The sequence below is a fragment of the Aythya ferina genome (genome assembly GCF_964211825.1).
Source record: "Aythya ferina genome assembly, chromosome: 23".
NCBI lineage: Eukaryota > Metazoa > Chordata > Aves > Anseriformes > Anatidae > Aythya > Aythya ferina.
This window is the reverse complement of record NC_140321.1, coordinates 5,164,119-5,177,780: the sequence shown is the minus strand read 5'-3', so window position 1 is coordinate 5,177,780 and position 13,662 is coordinate 5,164,119. Positions and strand designations below refer to the sequence as shown.

At 45.0% G+C, this 13,662-nt stretch overlaps 1 protein-coding gene across 2 annotated transcripts in view; it reads right to left on the bottom strand.

Moving 5' to 3' along the window:
* Window positions 1-95: 95 nt before the first annotated feature.
* The window catches only part of ACLY (ATP citrate lyase), a 28,629-nt gene continuing 15,062 nt past the window's right edge, over window positions 96-13,662 (bottom strand). The window contains exons 10-29 of one of the 2 annotated variants that reach the window (XM_084496338.1): window positions 13,377-13,438; window positions 13,076-13,193; window positions 12,762-12,916; window positions 12,278-12,368; window positions 11,034-11,063; window positions 9,133-9,274; window positions 7,069-7,237; window positions 6,452-6,556; window positions 6,001-6,197; window positions 5,750-5,831; window positions 5,265-5,375; window positions 4,600-4,727; window positions 4,319-4,412; window positions 3,906-4,060; window positions 3,023-3,173; window positions 2,292-2,435; window positions 1,939-2,052; window positions 1,324-1,406; window positions 1,122-1,198; window positions 96-925 (exon numbers count right to left, since the gene is read on the bottom strand). In XM_084496338.1, the coding sequence (XP_084352464.1) occupies window positions 831-925; window positions 1,122-1,198; window positions 1,324-1,406; window positions 1,939-2,052; window positions 2,292-2,435; window positions 3,023-3,173; window positions 3,906-4,060; window positions 4,319-4,412; window positions 4,600-4,727; window positions 5,265-5,375; window positions 5,750-5,831; window positions 6,001-6,197; window positions 6,452-6,556; window positions 7,069-7,237; window positions 9,133-9,274; window positions 11,034-11,063; window positions 12,278-12,368; window positions 12,762-12,916; window positions 13,076-13,193; window positions 13,377-13,438 (2,303 nt within the window). In that variant the 3' untranslated portion in view covers window positions 96-830. The remainder of the gene's footprint in view (window positions 926-1,121; window positions 1,199-1,323; window positions 1,407-1,938; window positions 2,053-2,291; window positions 2,436-3,022; window positions 3,174-3,905; window positions 4,061-4,318; window positions 4,413-4,599; window positions 4,728-5,264; window positions 5,376-5,749; window positions 5,832-6,000; window positions 6,198-6,451; window positions 6,557-7,068; window positions 7,238-9,132; window positions 9,275-11,033; window positions 11,064-12,277; window positions 12,369-12,761; window positions 12,917-13,075; window positions 13,194-13,376; window positions 13,439-13,662) is intronic. The other variant, XM_084496339.1, reaches the window with a different exon arrangement.

Below are 13,662 nucleotides of genomic sequence, written 5' to 3'. Positions count from 1 at the left end.
ATGCGGTTATACAAGTACTTCCAAGCTCGTCAGAGAGCCAGATAGAGTTTACAACCAACCTTTAAAAGGGAGAAGGGGAAAAAAAAGAATCCAGATAAGCTAGTAGTGTATCATTTATTTGTTTGGTTACAATACACAGACAAGTAGGATGCTAAAGTTATTACTGAGATTATTTTCGCATCTGCAGATAACGCGGGAGACTGACATTCCATATACCAGCAATCGAGTAGTAAATGAGAAGTTGTTTGCATAAATACAGACACCGGAATACGTGGAGTTTCACAGTTTTAACAGCAGTATGTTACAGCTTTACATTTTAAATTACTACACCAGAGTTTGAGTAGCATTGGTTATACATCAGCAGTGGTCCCACTACTCAGGCTATGATGATTAGACTGTGAAGATGAACACACAGTAAACAAAATGAAAAACAACCAACAACAATGAAAAAAATACAACACCCAAATCATAGCTTATGGGAATGATGGGTACTTTTCCCCCCGTCAGGGTAAGTTCAAAATGACTGCGTCTATGAGAAAAATTCCCCCCCAAAACCCTTAAAATCCTTCCTGGAAACAAAATAAAACAAGAGTAGAAAAAAATAAAAGTGTGAGAGACAGTATTAAATACAGCAGGTAACATGGAATATCATAAGTTTTGGTTTTTGAGTAAGTTTCTATTCTTATAAAACAGTTGCTTTGCACAGTTTAACTAGGCAGCTCAATGTCTATGCATCAATGGCCTTTATACATCAAAGTCCCATTTGTGGCTGTCCTCTGTGCAGGTTTCCAGCTTCTTGAAGTGACATTCTGAGGCAGTACTACTGGTTATCACATAGTCATGTGCTCTGGTAGAACATAGGATATGTCGTCCCACGGGTGACGGTACAGGCCTTGCTTCAAGCGCTTCTGATCTAGATAGTGTCCTAAAAGGAAAACAACTGCGTTACAACGTTTGAGCCCCCTTCTAATCTGGTCGTACGTTGTCTTAAAACAGCTTTGATTTCTGGATTCCTACAACTTAGGTTTTAGGCTGAGACCCCAGAGTTTCACGTTTGTGTTAGTTCATGGTGACAGTGCATCTCCCCAGGGAACGAAGGGACAGGAACACAGCAAACTTACCAATGAATCCCATACTCCTGCCTAGTACAAAGATGCCATTAAGAGCTCCTATATCAATATATTCATCTGCTTCTTCCCTGCAAGAGAAAATAAATCAATATATTTTTTGAAACCCTGGTCTCACATGGACTGGCAGTATGGCTTCTATCATTTTTTTTGTCAGACCATGATCCAAGAGAAAAACAGCCCAATATGTACTTACCGTGTGAAAGAGCCACAATTCCTGAGTACATCAACAAAGGCAACTCCAATAAAGCCATCTACATTCAGGATAAGGTTTGGTTTCTAAAGGACATAAACACACACACCCCAAATAAAGATGTTAACAATGGCAAGTGATGTTCATCTGGTAATTTTCATCCTGAAGGGTAACTTGAAGGTTACCCATAATTGAGGGCACATACCTAGTGATACAAGAGGCTGTCCAGCAACCTGAGCAAGAGCCACGCTTAACACAAATGACGGAAGGACAGCCCCAAACAACAGGGCTGCGTTTTACTAAAACCGCAGAGTTTATCTACTACCACCCATCATACATACTAGCTCTGCCTCCGGCTTAAAGAATGTAGCAGTTCCAGATATACTGTGAACAACTCAGATAATGGCTTTCAGTCTGTTCAGTGTTTTCCTGGTGTCCAACAAACATCTCCAGCCTTACTGAAGTGTAGTTGTACTTGGCCCAAACTCTTCCATAGAAGAATAAAAACCCAGCAACAATTTACTGTGCTTTGCAATTAAAATATAGCATTAACTACTGGTCACTTCTCCCCCCGTAAGAAAAAGCGCTTGAAAAAATATAAATACTATCACATTTCACCTTGGAAGTTGTAATTTTTTCTACTTCAAGTGCATAGTCCAACAGTGGGGTGGCGGGGAAATGCTGTTTCACGTAGTCTTTGAGAATCTGAACTCTCATGTCTGGGTTATTTATCTGCAAGTTAAGAATATATTGCAGTCACTGATGTTGCATCTTACACAAGTACTTGTCCTAAGCTTGACTATTTATGTTTTTATGGTTTATAAGTCCTGAGAACCAAACACTGCCTCTGAAAGTTGCTAGTTTTCTTCCCTTCAACCCCCCCCAACACCTGAGAAAAACAAAAACAGAAAAAAAAACTATCAAGAAAAGAAACACACTTCCAATTTGTACTAATAATGCATTTTCCTTACTGATTTGACTCTGTGTCCAATGCCCATGATCAGTTTCCCTTCTTTCTTCATCTTATTCACAAACTCCATAGGGATAATCCCACTGTCAAAAGCTTTGCTGAACATTTTAGCTGCTGCATCCAGTGCTCCACCAAACCGGTCACCCTGGGTGTGAAACACAAAGAGGATTACAGCAAAGGACTCACAGGTAAGGTACAAAACAAGCACAGGATTATCTTCCCCATCCTTTGTGTCTATTGATGCAACCATGAAAGTAAAATTAGGCAGGCACTTGTCACTAAACATCTGCTTTATAACTCAGTAATATTAACTATCAACGCACAGCCACGTCGTCTCCACAACATAGGGTAGGGGTGAATGCAATCTAGAGCCCATTTTATTCAGGTTATTACTTGTCCCTGTGTGGTTGCCTAGTCTCTTCCAAAAGTGAGTTAGTTTTGACAGCAATTAAATTTCTACAGAATATTCATAGACACAAACATGAGATACTAAAATAGTCTTGCTTACTAGAAAAAAAAAAAAGGACTATATTTTAAACCTACAGAACAGAAGCTGAACTGTCTCTTCCTGTAGCTTTTCACTTTAATCAAGGTAGTAGTGTGGAATTCAACAGAAATTCAAAGTATGAGTGAATAGACACAAGCTAAACCATGGCTCTGCAGCTGTTCCAAATTCTAGCACACTAGCAATAAAAGTTGGACTAGCAAATCTGCCAGATACTAGGTACTTACAATAGTAAGAAGGCCTGAAGTGAGACTTGAGACGAGATCTTTTCCAGCTCTTGCACAGACAATAGTGTTGTGGGCCCCAGATACAGCAGGCCCATGATCTGCCGTTACCATCAAACACATCTCAATGAACTGGCAGGCGTACTTCGGTAGCCTGAGCAAGAAAGAGACCGAGGTCATTTATTGTAAAGAAAACACAAGACACTTGGTCTTAGACTGGACAGTAAGTTGTGTTTTAGGTGCCTGCATGAAAGTAGTAGAACAGAGAGAGGGAGCTGTAGGGTCACGGGGCCATCAGTGCATCCTAGTATCTTGGACTTTTCAGAGATCAGTAAATTTTGTTCAGTTTCCACTTATTTAGCTTAGAACTTAAGGTCAGCTGGGTAGGCTGAACCTGCACACCCACAACTGGCTGATCAGTAAGCTCAGAGTCCCCTTGAGGAGGGCCCTGAGCAATGCTGGGTTGCAGTTCTGTTGAGCTAGGCATTTCAGCTAGTGCCAGGAGTGCCTCTAATGACACCAGCAAGAACTTCTGTCAGTCAGAAGGTTCCCTGTAGGCTGGCTACTGAACATTTGCAGGCTCCCCAGCTCTCTCCAGGGCTGAAATGGCAACTATGATAAGCAAGCAGTCCAAGAATGTGAAACAGGACTAAAATGGAGAAGTCTCCTCGGTGCACCACAAAACTGGTGGGAAATTTCACCCCAAAACTAAAACACAGTGGATAAAGATGCTGATGTGGCCTCTGAGGAGAGGATAGAGATGGCATTTCCAATGAATCTATGCTCAAAAAGGCATCTTGCCTTACTTTTGTGCCTAAAAGCCTATTAATAAACGAGCCAATCTTCAAGCTAACGAGTCTAGGAGCTTTCACAAAAGTTGCCTCACCTCTTCTGAAACCAGAGCAGGCCCAGGACCCCTCCAATTCCCATCTCTTCTTTGAAGACCTCGGTGATGGGCATCCCAGCATAAATCAGTTCCTGACCTCTCTCATCACAGATACTCGTCATAAAGGAAGCCGGCTTGCGGATCAGACCCAGTTCCTGAAATCAGAGCACAAAGATGGGATTTTAAATAATCCCCTTTAGAAGCAAGAGGCAGCAGGAGACCAAAAACAAAGCCTTAAACTTGCCCTCAAGGCAGCTTCTAGAGCTTAGAACCAGCATAGCCAGTGAGCTCACTATAAAGCCTGAGATGTAACCCAAACACCATGCCATTATTATCTTAAGCATCCAGAATCATAGCAAACATCCTGTCTGGCATCTGTGGAACCCAGAATTAAGTAAAATGGCATAGCTCACCCTTGCCCAGGAATAATCCATTGGCACAGTTGGAGGAGGCACTTCCTCAGCTGGCTCGATCACTCTTTTGGCTACAAGATCCTGATAGACAGACCTAGGGAGAGAATCCATTTATTAAATCCTTTTGAGAGACAAGTGAGGTGGTCTTAGTCTAGACCTTAAAAACCCAGGATGAAGCGAGGCAGCTTTCCTTAAGCAGGAATACATCCCCATATCAGTTAAGAGTCAGTACCCTGTTTTTTTTTTGTCCCTGCACAAGGTGCCCTGTTAGTGTGACTTACTGAATGACCTCTCCCAGCTCATCAAAACTCCGGGGAACAAACACACCAGCTTCCTTCAAAGCTTGATTCTTTGCAACAGCAGTTTCAGAAGCCTGGTTAGCACAAGCTCCTGCATGGCCAAACTGCACCTACAAACAAAAGAAGTGATAGCAGTAAGGAATACGAGTTGTTTATGTGCAGAGAGTAAAACAGAGTACAGAACTGCATGGGGAACTGGTCACAGGAATACCAAAGATTGTACAATCTGCCTTCTTATTTGGGCAAACAGAACTCCTGGCTGCAACTGCAGTCAAAACAGCAATACACAGAGCATTTTCTGATCTGGAGTCACTGCAGGCTCCTCCATCAAGTTCTGCTTCTCTAATGTTATGCCACTTTCCAAAGCTGCTTAACGTGCATCTTTCTCCTTCCCACTCCAGAAGCTGGCTACTCTTAAAATCTGTTATATTACCTAGGATCTTTGGGCTCCCTTTACATCTAAGTGGAATCCTCTGGAAACCTCCAGTGGCAAGCTACAGGAGTGCAGTTAAGTTTTTATCACAGATGCTTAATAACTTCTGCACATTAAGTTGTTCCAGTTTAGGTGCAGTGGGAGAAGTTGCCTTTTTTCCTTCTGCCACAGATATATAAATATCTTCTGCATTTGCCCCCAGTTTTATGCTTACCTCTGAAGAGAACATGGTGGCACAGGTACCAATACACCAGCACACCACTGGCTTGGTGATACGGCCTTCTTTAACACCCCTGCAGATCTTGTACTCCTCTGTGCCTCCGATCTGCGGAGAGAGAGAGAGAGAGATGAGTTGGTTCAAAACAAAGAACTTGGCACTTTCATAGAAACCAGCTCTGAGATGCACATAAAAACTTTGTTTTTGTCTGTTTCTGAGTAACGGATTCAGTTTGAGAAGAAATTCTCTTTTTTTAAGTGGGGAAGACTATATTTGTTTTGGAAACATTCAATTTCTTCTCATTAAAGGAGCACAAAATAAAAATCCAGATAATTGAGAACAGATTGTTGGTATATCTCAAATATATTTAGTAGCTGCCACTTCATTGTGGTAGTTATTTAGCATTTTAACTACTAGGTCAGATGCTCCTGGAATCGAGCAGTTGGGTCTTTCTCAGATAGAAGTGAAATGGTCTCACTCACCTCTCCAAGCACCACAATCATTTTCACTCCTGGGGTATCCTGATAGCGCAGGACATGATCCATGAAAGTTGAACCAGGATACCTGGGTAGAACACAGGAAGAATGACAGAAGTTGAGTTTGTTGCATAAGCTTTTCTTTCAGACAAGTTAACAGCCAGCCTGCCCTTCACTCCCACACAATTAACGATTCAGGCATTTTCTTCTGCTGACTGACTTGAAAAATGGTTTGTCTGCTGAAGATAGACTCCTACCTGTCTCCTCCAATGGCCACCCCTTCGTAAACCCCATCGGTGGTTCGGGAAATTATGTTGTTGAGCTCATTAGACATTCCTCCAGACCTTGAAACATAAGCCACGCTGCCAGGACGATACAGTTTTGATGCTAAAATGTTATCCAGCATGCCTCCCGTGTTGCCTATTTTGAAGCAACCTGGCTTGATCCCACCAACCTACAAGAAAATTAGAGAAAGATGTAAAGCCCTGTAAAACAAGGCATGAGACATAGGAATATTTAGGTAAAACAACCTTCTGTCAGTATTTATAAAACAAAGGAAGACAAATGTGACCTTATAATGGTCAGCTAACGTGCACTTTAGATGACTAGAGACAAGATGTACTGTAGGACATATTTTATCCTTCAGAAAAAGCTGATCTGAAGATGAAGACAGACAGACGAGGGGAGTGAAAGGTCATTGGTACTTACAGTTGCAGGCCCAATGATAGTGACTCCTTTTTTATCTGCTGTCTTGATCAGTTTGCGTGTCAGTGCCTCTGGGATGCCCTCAGCAATAATGGCAATCGTGCGGATCTGCATCAAGATAACAAGAGCCGTTAGTGCCCCAGCGTTGCCATCCTAACCAACTCTGCAGGACACAGGAGTGAGACAGCTGCTCCCAGGACATGATCACGCTGCTCCCTGCCAGGTCTCTAAGCAGTTATTAGAAAAGCCCAGTGCATGGATCCACAATCTACTATATTCTTTCTCAGCAGTCCCAATGAGCTGCTGAGAGAATTTTTCTCTCCCTTGCAGATTAGGGAGCAGCACTGTCTTTTAACCAACTTGAAGTAATCATTCTTAACAGACACAGAGGTGCCAAGTTCCTCTTACAAACCACAAGTCCAGCATCAGACTTTGCTATACAAGTCCAGCATCCTCCTTAGATTCTACAAGAAGTTAGGACTGAGGTATTTATCCGACCAAGACTACTTCCTAGCACCAGCGTGGCTTAATAAACATCAGTACCCTGCACCAGAAGCACTGGTACAATGCTTACAAAATCTTCCTTCTTTTCTTGAGCTTCTTCTAGATCCCTCACTCACCTGTGGGTAATTCATCGTTTCAACAGTGCTGTCATAAGCAGAGCGCAGAGATGCGAAGTTGATGAGAACATCCACCTCTGGGTGCTTCCTCATGGCATCAGACATGTTCTTGTAGACTGGGATCAGGATTTCTTTGTGGCCCCAGTAGAACTTCTGCCTGTGGTCACCACTACAAAGGAGAAGATGAGAAAGGCCTGACTGTTAAGGTTACTGCAAAGACAGAGGGATACAATGCATGCAGATAGAGGAGTTTGCAAACCCCAGTTCTCAGACACCACGACTGACTGTGAGACACTCACTAGCAAGTGAGCGTACGTGGGGAGGGACCATACTAACAGCAGAAGGTTCTTCAGAGTATAGAACAGAGCAGCATATGGAAGGAGACGGGCTAATGGGGACAGAGGCATCCAGCAAGATGAATAAGCTCTCCCACAGTGAAGTTACCAGAGCCTCAATTCTACTCCAAGCTGGAAGACAGAATGAGGCACAGAAAGAGTAATGAATGAGGTGCATGCAAAGCTGCGTTACTGGACTGGGACAAATACTGCACTGGGGGAAACAGGAAACCAGTACCTGTGGCAAACAGCCAGGGTAACAACGTGAGGGGGTCAGTCAACTTCCCAATCCTGCTGCAGTGAAACTCTGCCCACCCTGCCCCACACACTGAAGGAGATGCACCTAGGGAAGTCTCAGTGTAGGTGTTGTCTTCTATGTATGGTCTTTACGCACGGTAGACTCTCTGATTTGAATTTGAAGTCTATTACTCAACCATTTAGGACTCCAGAGAGATTGGCTGTGTTTCCATACCGTTACGGTCGTACCGGAACATTTCAGGTTTTGTCAGCCTGACTTCCTCAAAAAGGTCAAGCAGAGATAGATTATTATTAGACAGCCTTAAGCTTTTTATCCCGGTGGCTTTTTCCTCATTCAACAACTGTGACGCCGCAAGGGGTTTGCCACTCAGCTACGGATGTGGCTATGCCTGCAGTCAGTTTTAGTACCCTGAGGTCTGCACTTGCTGAGGTGTTACAGCCCTGATGATAATTGCAGCACTACGGACTAATGGCACAAGGTACTTAACAGACAAGAGGGGCACAATTCTCTGCAGGACAGAGCTTGATTAGACATCAGCTATCTTAGATGTCTGTAAATAGCACAGAAATGAAACAAGCCTCCTACCCCTACATCTGCTCCCACCTCACTGCGCCAGCAGAAGGCCAGCCAGCTCCTCCTTTCCTTCTCGCTGCTTGCCCTGTGTAGCAGGAAGACCCCCACCTCGCAGCCACAAGGCACGACAACAACTGCTTGTGCACATCTCCACAACAGCCACGTTCTGGAGGCTCCTCCCGAGGGCAATGTGAAACACTTAATAACCTCTCTCACCCTCAGCTGTGGGGATAAGGGCAAAGAGGGTGAATACCACAAGAGAACTGTATCCCACTGAAGGATTGGCACGCTTCATGCCTGCTGAAAAACCTGCAGCTACTGCAGGAAAAGAGCCTGAACCAGATGAACGGGGATTTGTTTTCTTTTTATAGTTTTGTTTGGCTACATTACAGACTGCCTTAGTCTAGTTAGCAGAGCTGCTCTGATTCTGGCTAATGTTTGGAGGGGAAAACACCTGCTTCAGCAGGTACAAAGCGAGATGTCAGAGACAAGGATGCAGCAAACAGTGGGTGAGTAGAAGAGACCTCACATGTCTGTAGTGCCTCTGCTGAGTCAGTGGGCTGTTAAAGAAAGCCCAACCAGTAACGCCTGCCTCACTTGTGGAATGAAGGAACGGAATTTGGACACCCTTGGAAAGAGCATGAAGTGGGGCCTGGAACAGCTTAACGTTAGCCACGTCATTCAACAGAGCAGCCTGAAATCAGTGGTTGAGAGAGGTAGGAAGCAGCCTGCAAAGCCAGCCTGATGGTGGAAGGGAGCGTAGGAGAAGGCGTAAAAGCAGAGATGTGGACTAGAGCAGAACTACGCTACAGAACAGAGGCTGGGAGAGGAGGAAGCTAACAGGAGAATCTGAGGGAAGCAGTCAGAAAAGTGACACGGTTATCCCAGGCTACTTACGTGAACGGATAAACCATGGCAGCTACTGACGGCTCATCCCGGGAGCAAATGTAATCAAAGTCCAGCATCCCTTGCACGGCCCGCGTCTGCATCCCCCAAATGATAGCTTTGGTGTGGCGGCTGAAGAGGGTTGTAGCTTTACCTGCTCGGAGAGAGGGGCGAGGGGAAGAAAAAAACAGAACAACACACCCAAAATGTACATCTGTGCAAGATCAAAGCAGCAACTTTGCTACAAGTCTGCCTCAAGCCTCCCAGATAAGCGTATTTCCCCCTCCCTCCAAACTAAACCCAACAGCTGAGCTGCAGGATGTAGTAGCCACACTCCCCAGATTAAAGGAAGAAGCTGCGGATGGAGCAGCATCCCCCTCTTCCCAGGATTCTGAACACAGTAGCCAGGTTTTGGGTTTCACGAAACGGGCAAGTGCTTCATCACAGGGTGGGAGCTGGTGTAAGACGGGAGAGACGAGGAGTGAGAAGAGCCTCCTCCTCTCCTTGCATGGGCTGTTCACATCCCTCCCAGATGGATTTATTCTGCAAAGCCGAAGAGGAAGGGAACTTTGGATTTTGTTTTACTGCAACAGCCTACAATCTGGGAGAACCACAGGAGGTTTTCCTCCTACGTTTGACAGGGTGCCACAGTACGATGGTAGAAAATAACAACAGAAAGCAGAAAACGAAGGAGACTAAGAGCAGAAGAGCTCTACGTTACTCAGCTTTTGTTTTCAGTTCTTTTTGATCATCAGAATCCAACACAAGCCTCCTTGGATGGCTCCAAGCATTTATATGCAGCCCAAAACTTTGGCTTTGAGGGACAGAGTCACAGGAAAGGCAACAGTTCAGCTAGTGAGATGGACTGTTCGCTTCAAATACATTTACACCACTTGTCACAGCAAAATGTTGAGTTCCTCCCTTTGACTCCAGACAGTTCATTTTAAAACTCTTAACCCTGAGCTGATCCAGCTGCTGACCCCAGTCAGTCTACAGCTGATTTCTTGTTGGCTCCAAATCAAAGGTAGATGGCATTAGGGATTAGACAAGATCCTCTTCTGCCTGGCTTGAGCGTTAAATCACTGTTCTCTCCAGCACTACATGCTCACAGTTTAGATGCACTGCCACGTGACTTGTCCTCAGGAAGCTAAAAAGCCCTTTCAATTTATCATCTTACAGAGGCCTGCAAGGAATATTATTATTCAGAGGGAAGCAGAGGCCCAGGAAGGTGATGCTATTCATCGGAAGCCACACAAGAAGAAGGAGAGTCCCCTTCTGCTGTTGCCCTTCTTATGATGGAGAAAACAGCCTGAAACTTCACTTCGACTGCAGCTCAGCAGCTTATTGTCACTTAGCACTGAGCTCAAGAAAATGTTTAAAGTTCTTTAACTCCACTGAGCACACACCAAACTTCAGTGGTTTGCTGAACCGATAAGGCTACAAGGACATTTACTTCATTCAGCAACTTCTCTGTGCCCTTCAAGGCTCATAAGCAGGGCATCTACATCATTTTGTTTCCTTTTAAAACAGAAGGCCAGTTATTAGGAATAGTTAATGATTCATTCTTTCTGAAAGTGAAGAGCACAGAGCTTTTCACAGCTTGCTAGGCCTGTTTTTTTCCCCAGTTCTTGTGGGAGGGCAAGGGAGGGAAGGGAAAAAGAAGTTTGAGACCTGTTCTTCCCCCCAGAAGTACTAAGTTTTTGTGCAAAGCTGTATGCGATCTACACTTCAAAAACAGCTGAAAAGTTCACGTGGCACTAACTAAGTACGCTGGCAGGAGGGAAGGGAAGGACCAGACAACACTGCAATCTTTTGAGAGAAAAAACAGCAACAAAAAAACAAAAACTAAAAAAAAAAAAAAAAGTCAGCTGCCAGCAAGGCCAGACACATTCAGCTAGTCACACGTGTCCTACCTGGACCAGGTCTTGAAGCTGGGATTGAATCTGTTGAAGAGAGAATCACTCATGCAACGATATGACACAGTTCGCTGCTGTCATCCTGACAGCCTAGGGGGGCACCTGTGAGAGGGCTTCCCTCCTCCCCACAGCACTCAGGGCTTTTGGGTTTTGCTTTTGTTAAAAAAAAAAAAAAAAAAAAAAAGCAAACACAAGCAGACTGGAGCACTCTCCATTGTACTTCCTCTCCAAGTCGAATTTTGGATTTTTGCCATCTAGAAACCTTTCGCTTAATCCAGCACAAACATTACAGCTTCAGGAGATTGTTCTCCCCACTGCAAGCTCCGTGGCTAACGTTTTCTACGTATTTTTGAAGCACTGCTCATGCAAAAACCTGTGCACGACCATCAACAGAGCAGTGTGTTTTTGGTGTTGTGTTTCAACAGGGTTGGACATGAATCCTACGGTCATCATGTCACACTGCTGACAATGAGATCCGTATCTCCTTGCCTTCAAGGGAGCAGGACCAGAATGGTATCATGTTCTGTCCTTGCCCAGTTCTGCTGTTGTTTTCCTCCCATACAGCATGCTTTTACCCAGTAAGACTTCCACCAAACACAACCAAAAGGCCACCAAAGCTCAAGCATACCACCATGCTAAAGAAGCTTCCTACAAACTTAAATAGAAAATAAAAACTAACAACCAAAAAAAAGCACCAAAGAAACCCCACCACCACACATACAGAGCAACCTCAGACCCTACATGTTTGAGGGCTACATCACAGCTCCTGCTGAACCAGGAAGGCTTCTGGCACTGTTTATCCAGGAAGCTGCAGACTCTACCAGGAAGGACTTTCTGAATACCTACACTGTTCCTTCCAACAGCATCCCCTGGGAACACCCCACAGTTACTGAAATGGAAAGCAGGCCTCAGATCAGCAGCCACAGCACAGAGACTCTAACCTGTTGTCTGCTGGCCTCACGTACGGGGACATGGTAGAGCTGCAATTCTCAAATTGTGGTGTTCCCTTGAAAGGAACGTCACAGATCAAGGTAGCTTTGACTCACCTCGTGCACAAGCGAACAGCTCACCAAGGGACACATTCTAAAAAGCACTTAATTCCATTCAAAACAACAGGTAGACAGATACCACAAAATTACTTCTCTTTATATCCAGAAAAAGCATTAACCAAGTCCACCTTTCTCTCTTTTGAGTACAACCTGGAGCAGAAGTGAACTGCCAGCAACCACTGCTGGACTTACCAAGAGGTGCTGTTGGCTTTGCCTTCTTGGCTGGAGCAATATCATCTGGCTTGGACTCGGAGAAAGAAGCCGTTCTGCTTGGTGCTGGAGTCTGAAAGATTCAGAAGCCACGTCAGTAAGGGACAGCATGTCAGAGCAGGCTTCCCAATATCCATTTCTGGGACATTTTGGCTATGCTACTCTCCAAAGAGGAACGATTTAGTGATAGAAATTGGTCGAGAGAAGGAAAACTAAATGACCAAGTTCCCAGTAGGTGCAAGAGTCACATTTGTGCTGAAGGGTCATGCTTTCTGCACAAGTGAGGTGGACATCAGGAGGGCCCCTCTTCAAAAACTGTGCAGGCAGTCATAGTTTTCCTCCAGCTTTGAGCTATACAGGTATGACAGTGGCTAAGGTCTGCTCTGACCTGTTCAGGCAGGGGAAAGCTGCCTTCAGGAGGCTTCTCACCAGTGTTCCCTTTCACAGAGGGGGTGGAAGAACTTACTGAAGGGCTGCCGCTGGCGTTGAGGAGGAAGTTGGCAGTGTGGGCTGCGGCAGGCGGTTGGTTAGGGATAGGCCGATGGCCGAGCGCCATCCCCACAATTGCAGTCATGTGAGTCTCGGTGCCAAAGACGTGGATGGGGATCCCGGTCGTCTTTCCTGCATGCGCACACAAGAACAGTCAGCTTTGGGGGCGGAGGGGAAGGAACAAGACCAGCTTCTGCCAAAGTGAAGTATTTAACTGGAAAAGGCCCAGCAGGAAGCAGGTGGAAGATACAAGAGGCAAGAACCAAACTGAAGGAAACGGGTGGTACTTACCCACTTCGCCCATGACACGCAATCCTTCCTGGTAGTTCGGGCCTCCTCTTCGCACAAAGATCCTCACCTCATGCTCTTTCAGAGGGCCTTGGTAATCCTTAATTGCTCTCACGATGCCCTGAAGGAAACAAAAACAAACATATGGTACAGGTGAGCTGGGCAGCCGAGCATTTACTGCGTCCTCCCCATCATCTCAACAACTGCTAGAAGAGATGCGCCACCAGCACCACATCAACCTGGAGAGAACAGCTTGGGGTTGCTGACTGGGGGCATCTGCAGCTACTTCTGACCAGTCACCTACCTTAAAAGTGGCTGCGACGTTAGTGAAGTTGGCAATGCTGCCCCCAATGATCAGGATTTTACCTGAGGGAAGAGACAAGCATAAATAAAACTGCTTTAAGAACACAGAGTACTTGCTCTAAGATCGTGAAGCAGCGCAGGGCAAAGTTAAACAACGCTGTGGTTCAGGCTGACAGCTTGCAGTAAGTTATGTTCAGCAGGGTCTGGGAGATAAGAGTTTTGTATCAAGCAGGAAGTTTTCTGATAAGAACCTCAAGCCATATTTGTGCTTTTTGCTACATGGAATA